Here is a 25,633-nt window from a genome sequence, read left to right on the forward strand (position 1 = left end):
TAAATAAACTTAAAAATATGAATAGTGATGAGATGCCAAAGCCCAGCTCCATTAGGGCTGAAAGGGGTCCAGCTTCACTGACTGCAGTGGCAGCATCAGATTTATGGCCATATCAGTAAGGAATGAACTGGTCCAAGATAACTTCTGTTTATCACAGCCGTTTTCCTCTATGAAAGCAGAAGTAGATGGAGAAAAATCAGCTCTGTGTTTTTAGGCTTTGCAGGGCTGATAATGTGGCTAATGTTTTACAGAATTCAAAGGACACTTTCTTTTGATTTAACGTTCCTCACTTTATTTTATTACACCATGTATTTTGGAATTTGGTGAAGATCCATTGTAAATGTGAGAACTAAGCAGATAGTTAGATAACATCTTTTTTTTTTTCTCTTTAGAAGATTAAACTGAGACTGTTCTGCCTGATGCCAGAGTAGATGTAACCAATCCTGTATCCTTTGCATGTAGGTCAGTCAGAGGGACAATTCAGCACTGGATCCCATTATCCATGGGTTGAAGGGCGTCGTACATCACGGTAAGTAGCTGTTTAAACTTTCTTCTTGCTGGGAAGGGGAGAAGGGCATGAATATTGTCCTTACGTGATCAGGTCACCCCTGGAAGGACACAGTGAGCCTACACATTCCTCATTCACTGATGTTTAAGGGCATCACAGCCATTATTTGATTGGTAAAGATCAGAGTCATTTGTTACCTGAAAATGGTTTGGGGTTAACAGTAAACAATTTGTTTCTTTTCAGTCAGTGCTCTAGAATGCGTAAGTTATCAATCAAAACCTGCTGCAATATATCATTCATATTAGTACTTCGAAGGCAGGGTGGATGCTTCCCTCTGTTATTTATCTTCTGTTTGCTCTAAAAATACTCCTCTCTGAAGTTTCTATTTGTTTATAAATTATTTGTCTTTCAAATTTAGGGAGCTGATAATGAAACAGAAAATTAACTATCTATGAAAATTAATTAAACTTTGCAGCAGATGAACATCTTTCTAATGCTGACATAAATACGATCATTCAGCTGTTCTGATGCATATACCTATTATCCTTGAACTTATAGCAGGTACTGAAATAAATATTAATATATTTTATACTTTTATAACCAATTTTTTACTTAGGAATTTTCCTGAAGCCTTACCACAGGTAATGCATCATCAGCAATGACATCAAGATGCTCTGGTTCCCAAAGTACTCTTGTCAGGTTTTAATATAATGATTTGTAAAGTTTTAATAATCTCATTGTAATTCAAAAGGCATCTGCTGGAATGGTGCTCGGTACAATAATAAATCTCCATCCCATCTATAGTGCTGTGATAAAACATCTTTGCACCTTTTCCGAGGATTGTCTTTAGACATTAGCTAGTGCTGTAGAGCTTAACAAACATTTTTTTTCTCTTGACTGCAAACCTAAAACTAGTTGACACTCTTGGATTAAAACAAATAGGATTTTGGATTAATTGTTCTACTTTCAGTATCATTTAACATTGCAACTGGGAAGGCCGATAAATCTGAACAAGTAAAAAATGGGTTAAATGATAACATACCATAAAGTCCTTCATTTAGAGAATTTTCCTTAGGTTTTGCTGTTTATAAATTGCGGTGTTCTGCCGTGAAATAAAAACAACACACTGATCTGAAAAAGTGGTGTTGTTTTCCACAAAAATAGGTGTTATTACCTCGCTCCCACTGGGTAACAAAACAGGCTCACAAAAGCGAAACAAGGACAAGTTGGGCTGCAAGGATTCTTCAGTGGCTAAGTCATTTGACTCTGCAGCCAAGCTGCCATTTAACTGGACTAGGATCTCTTTTTAGTTTTTTTACCTGCTTTCTATTTCAGGTAAATAAACCTCTACAAGTATGATGGTGTTTTAACCATCTCATCGGGCTTTTCTGCTCCTTCTCTTGCTTCTCACTCCGCAGCCAAAATAGCCACTTGTGGATAATCACAGCATTGTCTCCTAAGAGGATTATCCCATTCCCAAAAATAATTGTTTGGGTAGGATGTGACTCGGTCCTGAGGCTGTGATTCCCTAACCACATAATGATCAGTCCATCTTGGTGCTGTCTCCCCGCAGAAAATCTGGGTGGATGAAAGGCATTTATTTTTGTTTTGCGCACAATGCACAGAAGTCTGCTCGTGTTTCAAGTAAAGGAAATCGCTTGATATATTTCAATAGCTTGTTTCCTTTTCAAAACATTAAGGAAGAAAAAGAGGAAAATCATGCTTTCCTTCCTGTTTCAAAGGCCCTGATTAAAGGCCTTTTCTAAGGCTCTTTTGGTGGCTAGAGTAAAGGAATTTCCTCCTGCAAAGCAGTTGTTCAAAGAGATCGTTCTCTTTAACTTAAATATTGATGGAATGCTTCAGTGAACAATTTTCATATCATATCCCTCTTTTAATGTTATTATATAGAATAATAGTAAAGATGTGAGTTTTTATTCCAGACGCTTGCATTTTTCTTGATGTGATTTACTTACATCTTACATGATCACATTTTTATGAATTTATCTGAAAAGCTTCTTGCTGCCTTCCATTTGGCTGCATTCAACTGGGACCCTAAGGCAACATGGACTTTTTGGCTGAAATACAGTGGAAAACTCTTGTGGTTTTTTGATAGAGTGGTTGGATCAAGCAGGGATCCAACAAAAGGAAGCAAAATTAAAACCTTAAGTTTCTTTGCATTTTATAACATTTCCATGCCCATGTTAGTTTTAGGTGGTTGTCACAATACAGAGGCACTTGCCTATAATGTAAAAATCAAGTAGACATATGAATTGAGGTAAATACCTTGCTTTCAAATTAGACAATAGTCACATATCCTGTGCTGGCTGGAGAGATCACCAGCCTTCCAGCTTTAGTCCTCCCATGTGCCTCATCTCAACAAGATTTCCTCTCTGTCCATCCTTCTTCAGTTGTGCTCAACAGTCACTCGTTCCTCGCAATCACTGAGTGTTCAAAGAGGAAATCACCCACCCACACAAACACTCATCATTATCCTCATTTCTTCATTTACTAGAAGGCCTGGTCCTACATGGGGACTCTACTCTGTGTAAGGCTCCCACACTGTCCCCATAAGGGTGATTTTCAGATAGATGTAGGGATGGTACTCATGAGTGTATGAGCTGTGTTTGAATTTTTCTTGCATAGCTTTTCATCTTTTTTTCTTTGAAGTTCTTGTACTCTTACAGTGCCCTTCCAGGGGTAAGTGAACAATTCCAGAGTCAGAAGGACTTTCTGTAGAAGTGAAAGCAATTCTTGCTTGAGATTTCGTCTGGGATTTGAATTACTCGCTAATTTGATGGAACATAAATAATTGTGCCCTTCACAGTGTCACCAGCTTAGTAGTAATGATAGAGACACACACACATAAAAATCAATACAGGCTTAGTCGCTACTTAGTTCACTTTGTTTCCTCATCTCCAGGCATAATTTTGCAGAATCTTAAGTGCCACGTTAGGCTTAATTTTACATGAGCAACCATAAAATGTTCCTTAGCTGGAAGGAAAACCATGGTATACCAAACTGCCTAACAGTGTCTGGATCAATGATAATGCTTTGGGGTTTGCCCCGTGTCTTCCTGCTCAACAGTACGTTCCCACATGGCCAACGGTCCCCAACTCCCGCATCCGCCCTCGGAGAGCATTGTAACGGCACAGGAACGCCGAGGAGGCTCTTGTAAGAGCTGTCAGATGCTTGTTGCTGATTTTAAAACTGCTCTCAGTTTTGTGCTCTGCCAAGGATTTGTCACACCTCCCGCCAGCCAGGTGCCCGCTATTCTCACTCCTGCTTTCCCTGCCGCGGAGCACGCGGCAAGTGCGTCTGCCACGGAGCCCGCCCGGGACTGACAGCTGGGAGCAGGCAACCCTCTCTGGAGAAAGGGTGGGGTATGGGCAGGTGGGATATGAATTTTCTGATGCTGACTTGCCAGTGTCTTTCAGCTCTGATCACTGGGGGTCTTTTTTAGCTCTTCTTCAAATGCTTTTCTCATCATGAAAGCTGGTGGGAAGGGTCTCCAGCAATGCTGGTGCTGGTAGAATGATTCATGTCATTAGCTGACATTGGACCATTAGGTAATAAAGTCACTAGTGCCTGGCTGTGCTTACACCATACCTGGGGCAGTCTTTGTGCTGCAAATCAGACTGCTCTGCCTCTGTTTTGCTGCCGATGTGCTCGGCTGGATGACCTGCCCTGAGCCCCTCACTGCTCCTTGTTCTTCCTTGTGATGCTGAGGAGCATGGGGCAGGAAGGAGCTGCTCTTGTGCAAGGGCTGAGGAGGCTCATGAGGCCTCAAAAAGAATGACTGTGCCCTTGTGGTAATAGGGGACTGTGAAATACCAGGTTATGTGTATAGTTGATTTGCATTAAAATGGCTACTAAAGCTTTTGTCTACCACACACTTCAGCAAGGTCTCAGAGGAGCACCAGGCAGAATGGAGCTATTGCACAGAAACATTGCTTTTTCCCACCTTTGCTGCCTTTGATTTGACCTTTTCGGTACCGTTTTGTATGTAAGCCTCTTAGAGAAGCCTTTTCCTTTTCCTTTTTCTTACCAGCTGCCTGCAAAGCATTAAAATAAGTCTTCTTCCTCGATGTCAGTCCTGGGGACAGCACCCAGTGCTGGAGGCTGTGTGCATTTGCCCTCTCCTAGCCTGGGCATGGGTGCTCTGCACAGGACCACAGTCCTGTTTTACTGTGCAGGCAAAGGGTGTCAGAGGGAACAGCAGCCCACACTACCCCAGGCCCCTGGAAAATCTTTCAGGGTGATGCAAACCATGTTTTGTCACTCTGTCCTGTTCCCTGTGGCTGACATCAAGAATCTACACAGATCAGCAGAAAATTATTAGCAGAGCACAGATAAATTACCACAGCAGAAAAGGCTCTATTAATGTCACAAAAATGGGGCTCTCATTCCCTTCCTTGTCAAAAGTGAGCACTGAAAATCAAAGTGCTGCCAGATCAAAAGCCCAGGTACAAAGTGAATTGATGGCATCTGTTGCTTGTTTGTGAACGGGAGGAGAGGAACCTTTGTTTATTTAAAAGAGAATGTGGAAAAAAGTCTTCCCTTTTTTCTTCTGCTTTTATATTATTAAAAAGCCATAACTGAAACTCAGCATGGAGCAGAGTGTAGCCTTGGATCTCCCTCGAGGTGGGCAAGAAGTGTTCAGGCAAGTGACCACAAAAGTTTCAGGGCCTGCTGGGAACACCCTACCAAAATACAGCAGAAATAGAATTGCTCTAATAATGAAAAAAGATGGAGAATAAATATGTTCACATCTCTCCAGTTGTCCTAGGTGAAAAAATCAGTGAATAACCTGTTAAAATAAACCAGCACTAAGAAAGAAGCAATCTAGACAGTGTTAGTTGTCCTGTGGATCTATCACACCAGAAAGCATAATAACAAGAAAATACCATTAGCACCACGACAGGTTTTTTCTTTTGTTTTTAACTTTAGCCATAACACCACCTGACAAGCTGTTTGCCTTCTGCACCATAAATCCAGGGGTTGTAGAGAAGAAAGGTGAGGGAGGGGGTGAGGATGAGATGTGATACCATGGGTTCTCATGTTGGAAAGTAAAACTTTGAAGAAAACAGAACCCCAATTTGGAACAAGAAGGGCCATCAAAGGGAGAGCAGTGCGGTGAGTTAAACTGGGAAGGAAACACGGAGGAGCATTTCTTTTTCCTCAGGGATGATCTGGATATATTCTTTTGTTTTCTGATCTGTTCTTGTGTTCACAGTCAGAGTAACTGTGTGAAAGGGGCCAGGACACGATTGCTGTGGAGCAAAGGGGAGGAGGAGGGAAGTGGGAAATGAAGATGAGAGCAGAGGTGATAAGTTCACACCTTTATATAGGGCAGCTCTGTGCACAGCTGCAGGGGTCTGTATCATTTAAAGGAATACATGATAGAAGTGTTGGAAATCTCTAGTCCTTCACCTGTCTGCTCTGGGGAAAGCAGTGCTGGTCATGGCTGAGTAAAGACCAGCGAGCTGATGGAGAATTAATATATTGCACAGAAAAACTAATTCAAACTAACAGAAAGAAGATTGCAGTTGCTAAAAGTTAAAAATTAAGGTTGATGCTGAAGGTGAACAGAGCACCTGCAGGGAGTAGGAGCTGGATGCTTTGCTGGTGGGTTTTGAGAACAGGTGCTGAGAAAAGAGGTGGGGAAGTCTGAGGATGTGTGGTTTTGCTCTGCTTCTGCTGGAGCAGACATGAACAGCCCACGGTCCTCTGGGCACTTCAGCTTCACTTTAACCTCTGCCAGGGTCCAGTTTTTTGCAGGGATCCTCTTCTCTAAACTCCTTCTTATAGTTTCTTTTTCCTGCTATCACTGGTGCCCATTCTGTATTTCTTAGTTTCTGTGCCTCTCCAGCCTCATGTACTTCCACATGTACCTCTGCCTCAGGTTAGGTTTTGTGAAACCTGGGGAAGTCTCATCCCAGTCTAGAATGGCAACACCTGCTCTGCATCACCACAGCTTAAGCATTAAAGGTTCAGAATTACATTTTACTTCTTTAAAGAGTTAAGACCTCTCCTCCTCAGCTAAACCTTTTCTTCCTAAGCTGTTTTAAGTGAGGGAGTAAGAAAAATTAAGCCTGGAACCAACACCTGGCACAGAAATGCCTTATTTTTGTGAATAAGAGACTTGCTTTTTTAATTCTTTCCTCCTGTTTTTTTGTACCACTCACTGGTTGTCTCAGATTAAATTAGTCTGCAGGACTGTGTTATTATCTCATTCCCCTCCTCCCTGCCATGCTGTTCTTTCTGTGTCCTTACAGTTTCTTACATTGCTCAGCAGAGGCTCTGTTTTTTAAAAAACTAAATAAAAGTGAGAAAAATAATTGCACAATAAATGACAAGAATTACCCTGAGTACAGAGGACTGTCAGAAGCTACTCTTCCTGTGGGATTCACACAGCAAGCACTCATCTGCTGATCTTTTCAGTTAAAGTAATATATAATATTTGTAATCTCATCTTTGAAATCTCCCCCATGAATCTGGCCCTTGGCTGTGCTGTGCATCCTGCTTTATCTGGGGAGTTCTGGCTCAGTGGGTGTGCGACACGGTGTCCTTTTGATTATTTTTGTGTGTTTGCTTTTTAAATGTTTGAATGCAGAAGCTTTAGAATGTCTTGGCTCATTGTGAAAATGAAATTGGCAGTAACATTGTTTAACAAATTTGGGAGACTTTCAAAGCTCTTCATATTGGTATTGCAGATTTCAGTTATTCAAAGTGTAACTGGGTAACGTTTCCACCTATCAGGCACTGCACATACGTTAATTTTGGAAATAAGCTCATTTTAAGATATTGTTTTCAATGCAGCCAAGTTCCTGTTTTCTTACAGAAAAGTACGATGAAAGTCCCAAAGCGTTCCATGAGATATAAATGGACTTGGCATATAGTTATTTTCTTGTGATGTCCAATCCAAGTTCCTGTTAGATTTAAAAGGGTTTTGATCACAGATAGTTGTGTGCTGTTTACCTGCATATCTCAAGAAGCCTCTTGCTCTACAGTGATTTGGTTAAAATTCAGGTCTATCTTTATCCAGCAATTTACAGAATCTATTTCTAGCAAGTCAGTCCTTGAAGGCAAAATGTTCCACTGATGGCTCTTGCAGTATAATATTTGGTGGCATCAGCTTGTGAAAACTGCAGTAGTTGGTGAAGATCCACTACTGATATCTGGTTTAAGATCTGATATTTTTCCTCTGCTCAGAAAACTATTGTGCACAATTTATTAGTTCATTCTAGTGGTAATGACTTGACAAGGAGTATAAATAAGTCAGCCTTCTAAAGCATGCCTGCAATTGCTCTGCCTTTGGGGTGGGTTGTACAGAAAATGGCCCTTTGTCCCATGCAAACACCAGGGGGGATTTCTCAGCCCGAATAAAGAATATACTGGGTGTGACTTTTCACACTGCTGTTGTGGGAGAAGGACCAAGAGGTAGATGTGAATGTTGTATCAGAAGGTCAAATATGTTATCAACTGGCTAATTGTTTTTTGTGATTGTAAGTGTTGAAATACAATATTGTCCTTTTATGCTGTGAAACACTCAGTAGTTTAAATGTCACATTCATTGTCTTACTGGTCAACAGCAAATCTGTGGTGCTTGCTTTTTTTACCTTTGGGGATATTAGAGTGAACACGTTTTCCCAAGCATTGGTGCTGTAAACAAAGCATTGCTGTTTGTTAGCTGTGGATAAGATTGTCTGCATTATGCAGCAAAGAGCAGCATCACCTGGGACACTGGTGGCAGCAGGTTCATTGTTCTTTCCCAGAGGAATGCTCCCTAGTTGGAGGGCCTGTCTTCAGGGTCCCTGTCTCTGGGGCTCTGCTTTCCTGGTTGGTTATATGTCTGCTTGGGTGCTCAGGTGCTGAGATGGGAGTAGGACAAGGAGCAGCAGAAGAGACCACTTTGGTGCAGGGCTCTGGTTCGTGTTTGAGAATGAGTAGGTGGCTCATGGGTTGGTTTTGCAGCATTGATTGCAGAGGTTCACAGGTATTTGCAGATGAACACATGTTGACTTTGGTGTCTTTTATTGCTTTTGTCTGCTAGTTATTTCCTTGTACCTGTCTGCAAATGCTGTCTTGTCAATCATGGTTTCCAGCCTTATCCACTTTCTCCCTCCTAGAAATTCCTCTCCCCGCTCAGTCTGTTCACAGCCTTCTGGGCACAGTTTGTGCCCACCTTAAGCACTGTAAGTGGAAACAGGAGCTGGTCATAAAAGACAGTGAAGAAAGGTTTGTTACTAATTTCCAACCTTGTTCTTTCTCATTTAGTAGAAATTTTATATATATATATATATATATGTACACACACATATGTGTGTGTGAATATATATATGAAATACTGTGATATCCAGTGAATGCTGTTGCTTAGCCTGGAAATTATTCTCCTTACAGTTTTACCAACAACAATAAATGATTTAAGGTTGAAATTTTTAGAGTGACATGACTTCAAAATCTCATTTTTGAAACTGTCTCAAGCTCTTAGGAACTTAACTTCATGGCATTTATGGTTTCTATATGCTCTTGAAGGATATGGCAGGTAGACTCCTGAATTTCTCAGTCTCTTTAAGCTTTAGGTGAAGATTTCTTTGTGACTGATTTCTAAAACTTTGCACCATGCATCTAGATGGCAGCGATATAAATGAATGATCTGTTTTCAAAAGTGTTAAGTTATTAAAGCATAATCAATTGATTATCATCTATTTCAGTAGTAATTTAATCCAATTATATGTATTTTTTTATTTTAATCATTGGAATTCATTAATGAAAACTTAGAGCATTGCTTGTAGCCATGAAAAATTAGATCGAGTACACCCTGCCCTACTTAAACTGTATATTAGCAAAGCTACTTTTTCCTCAAGAAATACTCTTTTTCACAGTTGTCGATGACTTTTTAAATGCTTAGGAAAAAACCCTTCCTAATTGATAACCAAAAATTAATCATAGTCGGATACTTCCAGTTTGCATTCAAATAAGGTATTTCTCTGTCTAAATAAGCTTCCCTTAGTTGATTATTCATATTGTAGTTCAAAATGTTTAAAAATGAAAGACAGAGTTGGATGAAATGTAGACTACTTAATACAGTGTGTATTTAATATAAAAGTCATGCATTATTCATTTTTGCAATTTGAATAACTTTGAATTTAGCATCCCTGTTCTTCATCTTTTCCTTTGATGAACAATTAATTATTAAAATATAATATTGTCAGCATATGGCACAAAAATCCTTGAAAGTGTAAAATGAGCTTCCTTCTCCTGCCATCCTTTGACAAAAGGGTGCTCCATATTCGTGGTTTCTCACAGTGTTTATCCAGCATTTTAAGTGATTCCATCAGTCTAAATAAAAGATTACAAAAGTTTAAAATAGTTAAATTGCTAATTTTAACTGAAACATTTTTTTTCTTAAACTCAAGAGGAGAACACTTTTCAAAATGTGCCTCTGCCTCCCATCTGCTTCATGTACAGTCATTTTCTGTTAATGCAAAGAGGATGTTCACATGTTCAAATGCTCTTTTGGATTCATCGTGGCCACTGTGTGCTCAGCTCCCATACAGAGAGAGGCAGCTTCTGAAACAGAAAGCTGGTGTCGAGGTGTGCGTGCTGCACTTGGAAATCAAGTCCTGTGACTGAGTTTGTACTTCTTCTAACCGAGTTTTGCTGCATAAAAATGAGCCAATCAAATTAAATACGACCTTTTGCTGTGATTATGACTTCTTGATTAGAATCTCTTTGAACTTTGGCCAATCATATATATTTTAGTATTTATTATTTAAGCACTTTTTTTTTCCCCAGAGGTATGTTATGATGAGGAAAAATTGTGGTTTATTATTTGTTTGTTTCCTTTTTGGAGATGCAGAAGTGGTTGAAATCTACTTGGATTAGGAGGAAAGGAGTTGTTAATGAAGAGATTGCAGTACTGCCTTGACTTTAATAGAATTACTCATATTTTTGAATGCTAAAGGCTATGAAAACATTGCACACCTGTTGATACTATGCAGAAAATAGAAGATATCTGAAGTGCATGTATCATTGGCACTTTGCAGCAGCAGTGGAGGTAAAAAATCCCTGATTATCAGACTGCTGCTCAGAGGTATAGGCAACTCCTGATTTGATCAAGACTTCTAGAGAACTGTGGGATGCTGGGGAAGTGAATTCTGCAGACTTCATCCTTTTTGGAAGATGTGTGTGTCAATCACCAGCCTACCTGCTTCTCCACTTTGTTGGGGCGGGGAGGGGGGCTGGTGGGTTTGCTTAGCAGCAGTGGCGAGACAGAAGAGTTCCCTTTACCCAAACGTGGGCTCCTGTTGGAGGCACACCGAAAGTGAGGAATAGAGATGTAGAGCCTGGCATGTCAGCATGCCTGGAGGCAGTGAGCACCTTTGCACAGACTGAGAGGGTGCTTCAGCCTGTGAGTCAACATAAATTGCAGAGGATAAATGCTCAGGGATGGCAGGGAAATAGTCTTGCCTGTAGCTGTTCCCTTCTTTTGTTTACTTATTTTTCTTCGCACTGTTAAATATTACCAGCTTGTCATTGTTACTTGAAGGTAAATGCTTCCAGTGCTTAGGTCTGCATTTCAAGCTGTCCAGGGAGCTTCTCAGAGGAGAGGGTTTGTCCCTGAGACTGTTGGACTCTAGGAAGGAGTTTCTTGGATTTCAGAGAAGAGGCAGCAGTTTTACCTCTGAAACATATTCCTGGTGCTGTGCTGACTGTGTCTGGCAGCACCCTGGCAATGCCTGTGTGGCTGGGTGCAGGCAGTCCTGCGTGAGCACTGGGTGGATGTTGCTTTGAGCACCATGTTGAGCTTCAGGCATGCCCTGCTGCCCTGTATCCCTGCTCCTCAGCTCATCTGCCTGGAAGCTCCCAGAGAAGTTTGGCTGAGCAGCATGGCTCTGCCTCCTCCATCTGAGCAACCCACTGAGGGTTTGACCCTGCTCCTGCATCCCCCAGCGGCAGAGATGGGATGGATACACTGCCTGATGCTCTTTGGTCGGGCAGCAGCAAGCAGGACCACTAGGGCCTGGCTGTGTCCCACTGGGTCCTGGTGAACCCTCGCTGCCATCAAGCTGAAGAGCTGTGTACTGAGTGCTGAAATACAGTATTATGCCTATGCTAGCATAAACCAGTGGGATAGCAAGTGCATTTCACACCTGCACACATTCAAAACAGGAGGGTGTGTGTTCGGTGTGGGTCTGACTAGCATTTTGGCTGCTCTTTTAATAATCCACGCATCAGCTCTTACGCAGCCTTTCTGGTAGGGTGTTCCCATCTTTCATTACATACATGATAAAATATGTTGTTGCCATTACACCTTGTTAGGCTGCCTAGCAATGTGATGTCTGTTTTAAAGACACGTTAAAAAAAAAGTGTAATTCCACTTGTCAATCTTCCCACAGAGAAGGAGACCTTTCTGGATCCCTTTGTGCTGAGGGAACTTCTGCCAACTTCGCTGGGGAGCTACTACCGCTACACAGGTTCCCTGACTACTCCTCCGTGCAGTGAGATCGTGGAGTGGATCGTTTTTCGGAAGCCTGTTCCCATTTCTTACCATCAGGTGTGTTTATTCTGTTAGTGAAGTCCATCTCTTGATTTGCCCTCCTTAAGACAGCGTTTTCAAAACCTGCTGGTTTAATTTTGAGAACACAAATATTTCTGTTGACAAAAAAGGAAGTGTCGGTGATTTATTTTTTTTATTCTCTTTAGCAATATTGTTTCTGAACATGAGCCATCAGTCTCGAGAAGACAGTACAACATGAAACCCAGTTTCCTTTCAGTGATTTATTTGGTATTGTTTTTGCTAAGATTAAATTAAGCTATGGTATAAATATTTACATGGAGTTCCTTTTTATTCTTTTTAATTGAAACTTTCTTTTCAAAGTAAAGTGAGCGATTTCAGTTCTGCTCAGATTTAGTAATTTGAACTAATTACGTTAGAAAAGACATCTTTCCATTAATTCTCCATGCTTAACTGTTTTTATAACACAGTAAAGCTGCCATTATGTGCTCTGAGAGCTGGTGCACAAATCTTTAAAATTAGCACATAGCAGCTTTTAATGCAAATAGACACAATGTCTGGAGTTTGAAGAATGCTCCCGATAAAGCAATGGCTAGATGGAGTCAAATGTTTACCAGTTCAGTGCATTTTGGCATTGTAAGACTGTTGTCTTTAGAAAGTCAACCTGCTGGAGTTAGTCTTGCCTTTTATTTATCTGGCATAAGCCACTGAAAACAAACTTTTTACATACACTAATTCTGTGAAGCACAAATGGACAGTTCACTGGGTGATCCTGACTGACAGATACTGTGCTCAAAGGTTCATAAGTATAGAAGGTAATTGCCACGCTCCTGCTCCAGGGTTTTTTTTAACATGTTTTCTAGATCACGTCGCTTCTCCCGTAGACTCTTTCATCTTTTTTTTGACAGGCTGTGTCACAGTGCTTCAGCTGGGGCCCTCCAGGGGCTGAGGGACATGGCAGGATCTATGTCTCCAGCCACCTGTCCTGGTGTTTCACAAAAACATGACGGTAGTGCCCGTGTTCAGCTCCTGGTCAGCAGGAACCCTTTTGCTGGAGGCTTCCCCTGGAACTCTCTGGCAGTGCTGAGCACATTGTGCCCCCAGGCAGCCCCCGGTTCTGGCTGGAGCCTGGGACTCTGCACATGGTCCCGTTTGAATCGGACCCTTTGTTTTTTTCAGGCTATTTCTCTGATTGTCGAGATCATTTTGAATTCCGTCCTTGCCTGCAGGATACTTGCAATCCCTGTAGCTTTTCACTACATCAATAAGTTTACTGTTTATTATTTGGTGGCTGCGAGGCCTGGCCCACACTCAGTTTTATACCCTGTGTGTGCATCAGGTGGGTCATGACTTCTTTTTTCTTTTTTAACAAATGCAAATAAATTGGTAAATACCAATTATGGCCATCGTTATAAAGGTACTTTATCCTGGCTTAGCTCCTTTCCCGTGCTGTACAGCAGTATCTGTGCCAACTTAAGCCTTTAAAATTTGGCGTTGTGCTGCTCTGTGCATGTGTGTGTGGTTGAAGGGCTGGGAATTCTGTGTGTAGACAGACTTTCATTGATACTATAACACATGTGGAATAAATAATAGTATTCTTTCCCCCCTGGCAGCTCGAGATGTGTGTATTTTAAGAGCCTGCCACCCTGCCACTGCTATGATTATTATTTTTTCCTCTAACAGAAACAGTGCGACATAATCCATTGCCATAGTTTAACCTTCTTTATCACAAACCCCGTGAAGCAGCCTGTAATCCCAGGGGAGGAAAGTGATATTGTTTAAGCTTTGTTGCTGTTCCAATTAAATCCTTGCTTTTGTGCAAAATACCTTGCTGTAAAAAGGACAGTACTGAAGTGGTCCATTTGTGGAGGCTTCTCTGTTTTATTCTCAGTCCTCCATCATCATCATCTTTCCTTATAATTAGACAACAAAACAGTACAAGCTGTGTCACCCTGCAGATGCATTGTAAAGCTAAGTGCATTCAATGACCCAAAGCATGGCATTATCTCTCATAATGCATAGCTCAGAGTATCTCATTGTGCTTATAACAGTTTCAGTATTTTTAATTGCCATTTGTATATGCAACCCTTAGAAAGCTACACATCAGGGTTTAATGGTTTGTAATTGCATGACTCAGAGTTTTAGATCAGGTTTCCCTGTATCTACAGTAGTCTTACAAGAGCTTTTAATTTCTTCTTCTGAACATGAGCTCTTGTACTCCTTGAAGAGCATGAATGTAGCTCCTTGACTGCAGATCTTATAATATTTTTTTTTTCTGGCAGCTATGGATAAATTAGTTTCTCATTTGTCGTAGATAATATTTTTATAGTGAAAGTGAGGTTGAAATTACTTATATATACTTCAACACATAAAAAAGGGAAGGTTAAAAAATCATGTTTGAATTGGCAGTTGTTAAAATGCAATTATACCTCCCTAAGGTAGCATGGCAGAAGAAAATATTTAAAAAGTTCTTTCTGAAAGTTTAAAAAATTCAATTAATGTCATAGATGTCTAAGCCTAGAGACTTGACTTCACAGAAGCAGTTGCTACCCAAGTTCTTGAGCTTTTATAAAGTCACCTTAAACCCTGTTTGCTGGCTTCATCAAAACTGTTTCTCTAGTGCATGAAGTGCAACAGGTATGTAAATAAGCATAAGAGTTTTGAGCTGTGCTTTTATAGAAGAGCATATCAGGATCATCTGTTGGGGGTTATTTTCTCAATACAAAAATGTAAGTTAATAGTGCCTTTACCCCTTTTTAGCCCTTCAGTGCTTTTGAGGGGCTCCTGCTAATAATTAGGAAATGGTTTTCACATTCTTCCGAGTTTTTAGGTTTCAGGGCTCACGTGCTTCTCCACAGCTTTTAGAGCCGACACACTTAATGAAAAGGGTGTCGTTTTCAGAGTGACCTGTCATTAAGCTATATATGTAACTCAAGTCCCTTTTTGAAGTCCTGGACCAGCTTCTGTGCTCCCAAAATCCGTGCTATCGATATGTGTAACTGATGTGATGCAAACACTATCAGGACTGATTCCTTCTCTGCTCTGTCTTGCTCAGTCTTTCCAGCAGCAACATAACCAATTCTAATTCCTGACCTGAATGATAACAAGGTAATAGTAAGTGCTATACCGACCTTGATAGCTGTGAGAAAAACATTAGCTGAAAATATTTCCATCTTAGTTTGCTAGAATTTTTTTTTTCTAAGAAATACTAAGATACGAAGTAACAGAAAAGTTTTCCAATTACAGTTCTTTCTTACAGGTTAATATGTTTTCTTATAAATAGCTCAGATCTGAATCCAACAGAAGAAACTTATTCCCAGAGGAGTATATGCTAGCTGTGCCTGAAAGTGCTGCACGAGCTGTCTGTGAAGCTTAGCCTGGCAGCTAAACTTCGTGAGGTATTTGGAGATAAGGCAGCATTGCCTTGTCCAGGAGAAAGCTCTTGGGGTGGAATGATCTGGAAGAACTTTTTGACGCGATACCGTGAAACGAGACGGTGCCAGCAGTGAGGAGGGTTTGGCAGGGCTGTGTCACACACAAAATCCTTCCAGACAAGGGTTCTGAGGGTAAATGTTTCCTTGTCCATGACAGACATCCCCAGGTTGCTAGAAGGCCTTCTCCCATGTCGGGCAGGATAAGCCCTTTGCCGAGATAAGGAGGTTGGCAGAGATTTCAGTGGGCAGTCTGACTTCCCATGTAGTTTATCAGTCTTGGCATCAACATTTTACTTCCTCCCATTTTACTGTCTTATCAGCCACCCAGATTTCACCACATTGTTTTTCTAATCAACGTCCTTTCTCTCCCCTGCCATGATGGCTACGATCAGCTGGAGGCATTCTACTCCATCTTCACTACTGAACAGCAAGACCATGTGAAGTCCGTGGAGTACCTGAGGAATAACTTCCGACCACAGCAAAGCCTGAACAACAGGAAGATATCCAAGTCTGCTGTGAAGGATGCTTGGAACCAAGATATGACAGACCTCTTGGAAAATCCACTCGGCACAGAAGCTTCCAAAGGTAGATTTATACTTAAGAATTTTACACTTGACTAATAGGAGAAATTTTTTTGTCTACTTTGTCATCAAATGGTGTTGAGGACAGCTGTGAGCTACCAACGAAATAATGCAGGTTATGCTGGCATTCCTTGTTGGTATGTATGAATAAATTAACTCATCCTGCTTGTGCTGCAGTTAGCTGTGAAACTCGCTGTCACAAGGTGCCATGGCCATAAAGCCCTAGAATATATGAGTCTCAAAGCCACAGGATATGTAAGTCTCAAATTGATGATGTCCCTGTTTCTGCCAACTGGCTGTAGGGCCTTAAAGATGCTGGACAAAAAGAAAACATGGAGGGACAAGGTCAAAGGTAAAAATTCAGCCCCCTTAGCACTGGCTCACTGAGTGTTTGAATGGAAATAGAGTATCCAGATGTGGTTATGGGATTCATTTCTACAGTAACAAGACTTTTGAAGAACTGTCGACCTTTTAATTTGACGTTTGTATCAGTCTGTTGGTAATGGTGACAGGAGGAAAAAAAAAAAACCTTCCTTATAGGCAGGTGATTTTCTAATGTCTTGCTGAAGCGTTTCATGTGCCTTTTTGTAGAGCAGCTGGCGTTTGCTTCTGTCAGACACTGGATAATGAGCTGGATGGAGGGGGGTGGGAGGGAGGTTGCAGTCGCATTGGCACAGACAGCCCTGGCTAGAGGAGCACATCAGAAATTCTGAGAGAAACGTGCACTGGATAAAATAAGACTAGAAATAAATATCGTTTACTACCTTTATTTGCCTTTATTTTATTGACTGGTGTTATTTATAGGCAGGAGGAATGACATGTACTTCCCGGTCTTCAGTCTCGCAAAGTGCTTGGTGATTAACCAGTTCTGGGTAGAGGTAAAGAAGAGAGGGGCAGTTTACCAGAAGGAAACAGCTAAGCAGATTTACAAGCTTCCCTTTCGTACCTGGCATTTTCACCTGGCCAGGCACAGAAAGTGTAGATTTTAGAGGACGTGAATCATGAAAACAGCTGCGTTCAGCAACCTCACCCTCCCAAGAGAGTGCTGGGAGAGTGAATTTCTTAGGGCTCATTATTCTGTGAGCGTGCTTATTTTTATATAGAGATATATATATATAATATACACGTACACAAACCTCGTGTGCGTTAAAGGCAGCCTTGGGACGGAGAATTTACATCAGAAGTGAGAAGATCTTGGGAATGCAGAAATCCTGCTACGCTCAGATGCTCTGGGCTGCAGTTTCCAATCAGTGTTGTAACAGCAACATGTGTCTGCAATTTCTTCAGTTATATCCTGCGTACATATTATTTACCCAGAACAGTGATGAAAGTTAATGGATTACATTATGTTAAAAGTGACAAAACTGACTGGTTTTTATTTTGAGTACAGCCAAGGTACCTCTGGTTCATGTGGTGTAATATTCAAGAGGATTTTACTGCTTTGGCCACATGCCTGCATATTCCTCACCTCACTGGATCATTTTTAAGATTATAAAGATGCCTTGGGTGATTTTCAGCACCATAGTAAATAACTGAAACCCACAATTTTGTCAGAGCATTTACAAACACTAAGATCTGTAGTTAATGGACTGATATTGAATTTGGAAGTGTCGAGACCAAAGAGCACTTGAATAACTGGAAAGATTTACCTTGACTTGGATCTCTAAGAACCAAGCACACATGGCTTAGTTAACATGATGTGAGGCAGTCCACAGGGGCAAGGAAGCTGCACAACCACTAGTCCATGTTTAGATAGCTTGGTGCTGGGGTACTTGACACCTGCCATGCTTGAGGACTGGTTTCCTGAGCAGGTTCTCTCTGGGTCCTCTCCCATCATGTCCAAGTACCATAATGCCTGCCTGGGAATTTGAGCTTACAACATGCTCAAGAGAGACCCTCAGCCGGGGAACATGCATTTCCTGTGGTCTGACAACATTCAGCGTGCCATCTAATGGCAGGGATGGTGCTGGAGTCAGTGATTTCTTTTTTGCTTGAGCTTTTGCTATAGGAGGCTAATGGCTGGGCAGCCAGTCATTCTATACCAGCTCTGTCAGCTTGTCACTTTCTGGGTTGTGTGCACACCAGGGGACACTGAAAATAGGTGCATTTTTTTCATGAACTTATAAATAAATAGGTTGCTGCAGTGTTGCTAACACAAAATGGATTGTAGTATATCCTCCAAAGGTTACAGGGATGAGATATAGCTGTTCCAGAGATATAACAACGTGGATGTTTCTGGCCCCTTCTTTGACAAAGGTGAACAGTGATGATGTGCCTGGTCCACTGCACATTCTGAACTACTGACATATAAATGAAATGAGTTAGAGTCATAATACTTGAGTGAAAGCAAAACCTATTGTTTATTCAGCTAGTAAATACAGTACCTCTTTATATAGTGTCATTCATGCAAAAGTACCAAGAAGCCAAGTGCACGGAGTGCTTTCCAGCCAGACGGTCTAGCATGCAAGTGTAAGAGTATAGGGTTAGCAGAACAAATTTATTTTATGCAGATTCTTCTGCATACCTCATGGTTGCACCTCAGTGCTTTCCACATTGCATTAAGCAATGTGACCACTGGCTGTCACATGTTGGCTCTTCTCTGCCCTCCCTGTTCTTGATTCGTGTGTTGTAAAGGCAAGGTCACGAAAATGTGTCTTTTACTTGCTGCAAGGTGATATGGTTTGTGATGGTCTTCAGCTCTGGAGGGGAAGTTTGGGTTTGTTTGTCGGTGTGAATTTTTGCAATTTGTTTCCTCTGTCACACTCTATTAAGTCAGTGGGCAGTGTTGCTAATCTGGAAAACACTGTAGTGTTCATTATGTAAGCCTTTCTTATTTTGGAGGAAAATGTGCCCAGAACAATTTGCATAATGTTCAGAATAATTTTCAGAATTCCCTAGTCAATAGGGAATTTCAGATCAGCACAAAGTGATGCAGCTCTGCAGTTGTCCATTGGCAAATGTGCTATCCTGAACAGTTTGGCAGCAAACAGGAATGTCTTTTCTTCCAGCTATCAAAGCTATCTCAGGTCACAGAGCTGTGACCAGTAGCATAACCTGCAGATACACTGGAGAAAAACTATTTCTCACTTTATGTCAGTCCTCTGAGTATTTCCTTACCAAAACCCTGAAAGTGGTGGCATTTGGTAAACAAAATGTCTTCTGAGAAAGGCTATTTTAGGTCAACCAGAACTGTCAGTGCATTTGGATCCAGTTTGTTAAGCAGTATGAACGTTACCAGCCTTTTGTTTTGCAGTTACTCTCCTCTCCCTCCTCTTTTTTTAAACTTTAGAGAGGCAATGAAGAGAGGGGCAGTGTTTTCAATCATCAGAATACAAGATGGTGAAAAAATACTTTAGCTAATTTGGAATAGGGGTAATTTTTTGCTTAGAAGTGAAAACTCCAGATTTTCTTTTGTGTCAAGTTTAGCAAGAAGAGTTTTCCTTGATTTCATTATCTCATTCCTTCCTCCTGTTGGCAAAAGCTGATTTAAAACAGTTCTCTTGAGGGCTGCTTGTATTCCTGGAATAAAAACATATGCATAGGACCTTTGCTGAATCAGAGGCCATGAGCTGAGCTTAATTCCTTAAGTTGACTCTAGAGCTATTTCAAGAAGCCATACAGATGATCTTTAAAGATCTTATTTCAGAAATATACCATTCAGGTTAAACACTGTTAAGCTATGTAATTGTAGCAACTGGTGGATTGATAATAAAGCACTGTACAATGATATTTCTTAAGAAGATGAAACTTTCAGAGATCCCAGGTATACAGTGGATCATGCTCTTGGGTCATACTGTTAAATCAGGCAGATCATCAGGCCTGTAAAATTTAACAAGAGGGCTCACCCGTGCTACAGTACTGATTTATGTAAAGTTTTGGAAAGTTAGAGGTTCTCTGTACAGACATACTAAACAAGGAATGCTTTGTAAAATATTAATCAGATATTGTAAGTATCAGTGACAACAGTAGTGTTTGACTTTTTGCACATGGTCAGCTCTGTTAAAATTGCATCCTTTCTCCTCTGACCTGTCCTCTGTGGCTCAGGGCTGTGTTGCTCTGTTACATCATATATTGTGCTCCTGCAGCTCCTGGGCTGCTTTCAAGCAGCTCTGCTAGAGGGATTGCTAATTATTTACAGCTTTGATAGCATATGTTGCTCTTTAGGGGCAACTAAACAAAATTCTTACATGAAAGTCCATCCAGTTTAACGCTCTAAGTCTGCATGAACCTTACTATTTTTACATGTTGTCCCATCAAGCAGAGGTGTATTTACAAAACACAACCTGCTTCAGTAAATGTGTAGGTGTGGAAACTCAGGAAGAAAAGGTGTTTCATTTCCTTGTTTCAGGAAGTACCCCATGTGCAACAGTACTTGCCTGTTTTATTTTGCTGCTGATTGCATCAAATGTTATTTCTTTCTCTTTATGTTTGTTTTTTTTTCACTGAAAAAAAACCCAACCCACCTTTAACCTTTCTGTCTCATTAAACGTGCTGCAAGCCTTACAACACTTAAACAAGCATCCCATGTGAGGGGCTCTTGACATCAGAGTTTTCTTTCACAGATGCCTGATTACTTCCCCAAAGGTGTCTGATTACTCTTTGCTGGAGTCTCAAATGATGCTGTTTCCCATCAGTGGGATTTCGCCTTGGAGTACCATCTGTAATTATGATCCTAGACTAAGTTAAATAATGAGCAGTCATAAATTCACTCCAGTAAAACTTAGCTTTGGACTCTAAAGTAACAGCTGGGACATTTCTCTAGTAGTGCCCAGGTGGCAATTTTCCTTACTGTTCTTTTTGTTATACGCAGTTTGGAAGGCCTTTTAACTTAATGCTACTAAAACATGGATAGAAGATATTTGGATTTTCCCTCCTTCATGCTTTGTGTTGGAGACATGGCTCAGGCCATCGACCTGCAGCCAAAGGAACTGCACTGCTCAAGCAAAGCAGTTTAGTTCTTACTCACTGTTTCATGGCTCCTGATGTCAGAAGTGAAACTACAGCCACCTGCCAAGGTATTGCCTTTTCTGCACGGTGTTGGAGTGTACCTCCCACGCAGCAGCATCCAAAGTTCTGGAGATTCTCTCCACTGACATCATCACTTTGAGGCAGATAATTTAAAGCACTGGCATTAGTGTTTCTGAATGAGAAGAAGTTATTTGTCTCATTTATAGCCTCTGTTATTACTCCCAGTAATTTGTTTTTGCTTTCTAAATGCCCATGTTTTGTAAGAACTCTCTCAAAACAACTTTGCAGTCTCTTCATGCCCTCGGGGTCTCTCTGGGAGTCCAGAAGGAGTGTTAGGCAGGAAAGTTCTACTCTTGCAGAATGTCGTTTATGAATTTTAGTCAAGCCTAAATTACTACAAAATACAGTGTAGTAATAGGTGTACTATAACCAAAACAACAACATAGTGAATGTAAATTTTAAATTATACATTATTGAAAATTTAACCCAGGATGGCTAAAGCAAAATTTAGCTATTTGCTTTCTTTGAATATCTTAGGGCAAATTAAAATCAGCAAGAACCTTTTTTATTAATTTATGGTGTGTTTACAATTAAAGTTGATTCTTCTTGTCCTTTGGAAGAGTCTTGGGAGATTTCTTCATAGATTAACAACCCCTTCCCACTTTCCTTGGATAACTGGACTTTTTCTATTTGCTTTTTGATTTCCTTTTTTATGAAGATTATCCTTTCCCAATTCCATCCCCCTTTAATCAGGTCCTCACCCTACTGCAGGGTGCTGGTGCAGATGTATCAATGTCTCATTATGAGGATTTCTGTTCGTGTAGCAGCCTGGCTTGGTGTGAAAGGTCATGCTTGAGGGTGGTAACACTGTCCTGCTAATTGCTTGCCCTGCATCTTTGCACTACAGACCTGCCCAGCTGCTGCTGTGCCCCAGTGCTCCAAGTAAATGTACTCGCCTGTAGCTGCAGGAGTCTCTTTTGATGTGCACCTCAAGTGCCTGCTGAAAGCACGTTTTAGGCAGAAATCAGTGTCCTCCTTCTGCATATTTCATCCCTTCCACCTCATCCATGTCTTGCTCTGCAACGCAGTGTCCTGGTGTGTGCAGCTGTCTTGGAGAACATCATGCAAAAGCGGGAGAGAACGGCTGCTGCCTTCCAGAGAGTTTCAGGTCAGTCAGGTGGAACACAAAGCTTTTCAGTGAAAAAACTGACCCATTTTAAGGGGGAGTCAGATGCAAAAAGATGTATATACCTGACATAGATGTACATATACCTGACATAGATTTCATGCTTCCTCTTGCAGCAGCTCTGTTCTGCAGGGTTCTATTTGCACCTGTAGTAACTTCTGTGTGGTTGTAATGTGAGCAGCACATGTGTCTGTGCCTGAATGTAGTGGACAACTAAACAACAGATTTATTAATAAGCAATAAGTAATCGCTTACACTTCTTTAGAGATTATAAAGGGTCTGAACCAACAGAGCAAGAGAAATTCAGTGTGAAAGTGTGATTTGGGCTCACAGCTGCCACTAAAGCTGGAAGAGCTAAGTACTTGTAAGAGAGCTTGATGATTTATTCCATTTACACCTGGAGGGAATTCCTTTCTGCACTGCCCACCTGCTGGTCCAGCTGTTTGGCCCACAGAAGTACTCACTTTAATTTGAACCATGAGCACCTGCAGCTCATCCTTTGTGTTCAAAAAAACCTCCAGAAACTATGAAAGGAAAGCTGCTTTCCTGGTCTGATTTTGGGCATCCCACAGGCATGTATTGAGATACTCTACCCACTCTATTGGGTTGTCCTTCCTGTGCTCCCCAGTCCAAAAAACCCTCACCAGAATACTGGAAAGGTCAGCTTGACTAACCTTGACAAGTCTGTGTCCTTCTGGCAGCAAATCCTCCTTTCTCCCTTTTGATGCAGGTTGTGCCACTGAACGTGATCACACGTGTTGCACAGGCACACTGTATAAATAAGGACACAAGTGTACATTTTCAACACAAGTCACCTCCTGTGTGCGTGTGTGCAATATAAACACAAAACTTGCAGGGCAGATCCTTGTCAGACATCAGTTCAGCCCAGTGTGGCATCTGATGGTGCAAGGGCTGATCTGCACCCGCTGAGGACTCAAGCCACAGCTGTAGAAACAGTATTTGTGAAATATAGAAATATTTGGGCTCAAACACAGCGTAGTAAAACACACAGTCCTTGCCTTTCAGTAAAACAGGTTCTGTTGCTGTGATGCCATGGAAACTCAGGTGCTACAAAAAAAGTCATACAGGTATTAATCCAAATGCTGGTTGTGTGTCCACTTTGAGAAACGGGCCAGCAACAGAGGGGGAAAAACCCAGGTTGCCCAGAGCCTCTCTGTCAGAAGGGTCCCATGTGCTCCTTTGCCCATGAGGTTATTTCACCAGGCTCATAAAACAAGTGCAGGGTGTGTTGGTGTCCCTCACACCTCAAGAAACAGCCCTGTCTGTTTGAAGCATAGTGAAAGTTAAGAGCAGGGAAGATAAATAGTCTGTCTCCTAGCTACATTCTGCCTGTGGATTGAAGTAGATCAACACAAATATTTGTGTGTACAGCATGCTCAGGAGCCTGCCAATGCCTGCTGGCAAAGTGCAGGCAAAGGTAAAGGAAAAATGTATGTTTCTCTTTAAAGCAATTATCTTTATATATTAATAATGTCATTTATAAGCACTCTGAGAAGTCAACAATGTACACTGAAGCAAAGCAAAAAAACCACAAACATTTAGTAAAAAGAGAAGGGGGGAAATGTTGCAAGTATGCCTCTTAGCACTTTCAGATATATTAAAGTCTGTGTTGTCTCTGCATATGATCCTCGTAGTCTATTTGTTATCCTTTGGGAGCAGAGCCCTCACTGAACTCCAGGATTGAATCCAACAGCCCAAAGCATGCTGTTGTTTGTTATGGATCAGTCTCTTCCCAAGCACCTCCACTGAGACACACCAGTTCAAGGTAGCTCAATCTGGCCCTGCATCACTTCCCTTACCATGGCACTGAAAGCAAGCATGAGCTTTCTCATTGCAGCATAACTCATATTTTTGCATTGCAGGGTTTATTTGAAGTTTTGAGGATCTAATAATGAGAAAGAATAGATATATGTTTGTGTATATGTACATATTTGAGAGTACTTCTCATCTCTGTTGGTGGCATTGCTTTTTTCTTGTCTGCAGTCAGGTACCTGAGGGTGACAGGGCTGAGTGAACTTGGTGCAGTGTTTTGGCAATAGCATAGGCATCGATCACAGTTTTCAGACCTCTCTGAAATCAGCTGGAATACTTGTGGCTGACTTTCTGCTCATTACAGAAGCAAGTGGTCCATGTGTCCTGCACGACTGGCCTTTCCAGCTCCCTCCAAGGGCTGGAGCAGAGGGAAAGGAAAGACTCTCCCTGAAGAGCTTGACCACCAACTTGTTTGCCCTTTTAGAGAAGAAAGGCATGAAACCCCTATACTGACCTCTCTTTCTCTTCTCTTGAGTGTGTGGGAAGAAATACCCTATCTATCTTCCTCTGTGCTATTCCTTTGTGAGAGACAAACACTGTTCCCTACCATTCATCCCATGTACATCCAGATCGGTGAGAAAAAGAAGTGAGGCCTCATTCACCTTATGGCCAGGAGCTGCCTCCCAGAGCAAGACCTTTGTCCCAGTCTCTTACCTACCACTGAGCAGCCCCAAGCCAGTAACATGCTCTGGGCACATCCTGATGCCAGTATTTCTCCCCTCCACGTAGGAATTGCCTTAGAAGATCCATGTCCATCTCGCAATGAGCAATTCAGGACTTCACTGGCATGTTGCTTTTCTGTGCCAAAAATTGTCATCACACAGCGTGTATCCCACGGCACCAAGGAGAGGAACGGCAGTTTTGCACTGCTGAGACATTCAGCAGGAGGGAGAGTGGGATTTTCCAAAGGAGGGCAGAGCACAGCTAGAAATAACTGCCTTTAAAGTGGTGACATTTTTATGCATGGAAGAACTAACTTAGAACATTTTTAGAGGTTTTTATAAATCCCGCTGAGCCCAGTGCAATGGGATTCATCATATGAGGCACCTGTTTTACGGGGAGGAGGTATACAAGCAATAACCGAATATACAGTTTTTGCACTCTCTCAAAGTTTCCCTAAATAGCTCTTTTCATAACCACAGGTAGGATATGCAGAAAGCGTGATGAAACCCAGAAAGTTTGGGTGGTTTTGCATTTCTCTCTTTGCAAGAGAAATGTAGACTGCTTTTAAAGAATAATACTAACAAAAAAAGCTGTAATATTCTCTTACATACCCTTTCTGCGTTCATGGGTGTGTCTTAATATCAGCAATTAAGTTTTGCAAAACAATAAACCCCCTTTTTGTCTTTCAACTCTCTGAAATGAAGCTGCCAGGAGCTTTTGGATTAAGCTTTATCAGGCTTCAGTTAGGAAAGCCTCGTGGAGGTTACGTAGCCAAATACAACATACAAATCAAATTATGGGAGAGATGAATACAGAGTTGTTAAATTAATTTTGTTTGTTCCAGCCCATTGGAATGTTTTTAACATGAAGAAAATAATTCTCTGCTGTATGGCTGGCCTGCCCAGTGCTTAGGGCTGTATTAGCATGCTGCGTTTGTCT

The 25,633-nt window shown here is 41.4% G+C and overlaps 1 protein-coding gene across 1 annotated transcript in view; it reads left to right on the forward strand.

Moving 5' to 3' along the window:
- Positions 1-25,633, forward strand: part of PTPRG (protein tyrosine phosphatase, receptor type G) — a 386,788-nt gene that overhangs the window by 274,408 nt on the left and 86,747 nt on the right. Inside the window, exons 8-10 of the mRNA XM_027640323.1 lie at positions 463-529; positions 11,911-12,068; positions 15,856-16,048. Of these exons, the coding sequence (XP_027496124.1) occupies positions 463-529; positions 11,911-12,068; positions 15,856-16,048 (418 nt within the window). The remainder of the gene's footprint in view (positions 1-462; positions 530-11,910; positions 12,069-15,855; positions 16,049-25,633) is intronic.

This window comes from Corapipo altera, unplaced genomic scaffold, assembly GCF_003945725.1.
Source record: "Corapipo altera isolate COAL_440 unplaced genomic scaffold, ASM394572v1 55, whole genome shotgun sequence".
In the NCBI taxonomy this organism is placed as follows: domain Eukaryota; kingdom Metazoa; phylum Chordata; class Aves; order Passeriformes; family Pipridae; genus Corapipo; species Corapipo altera.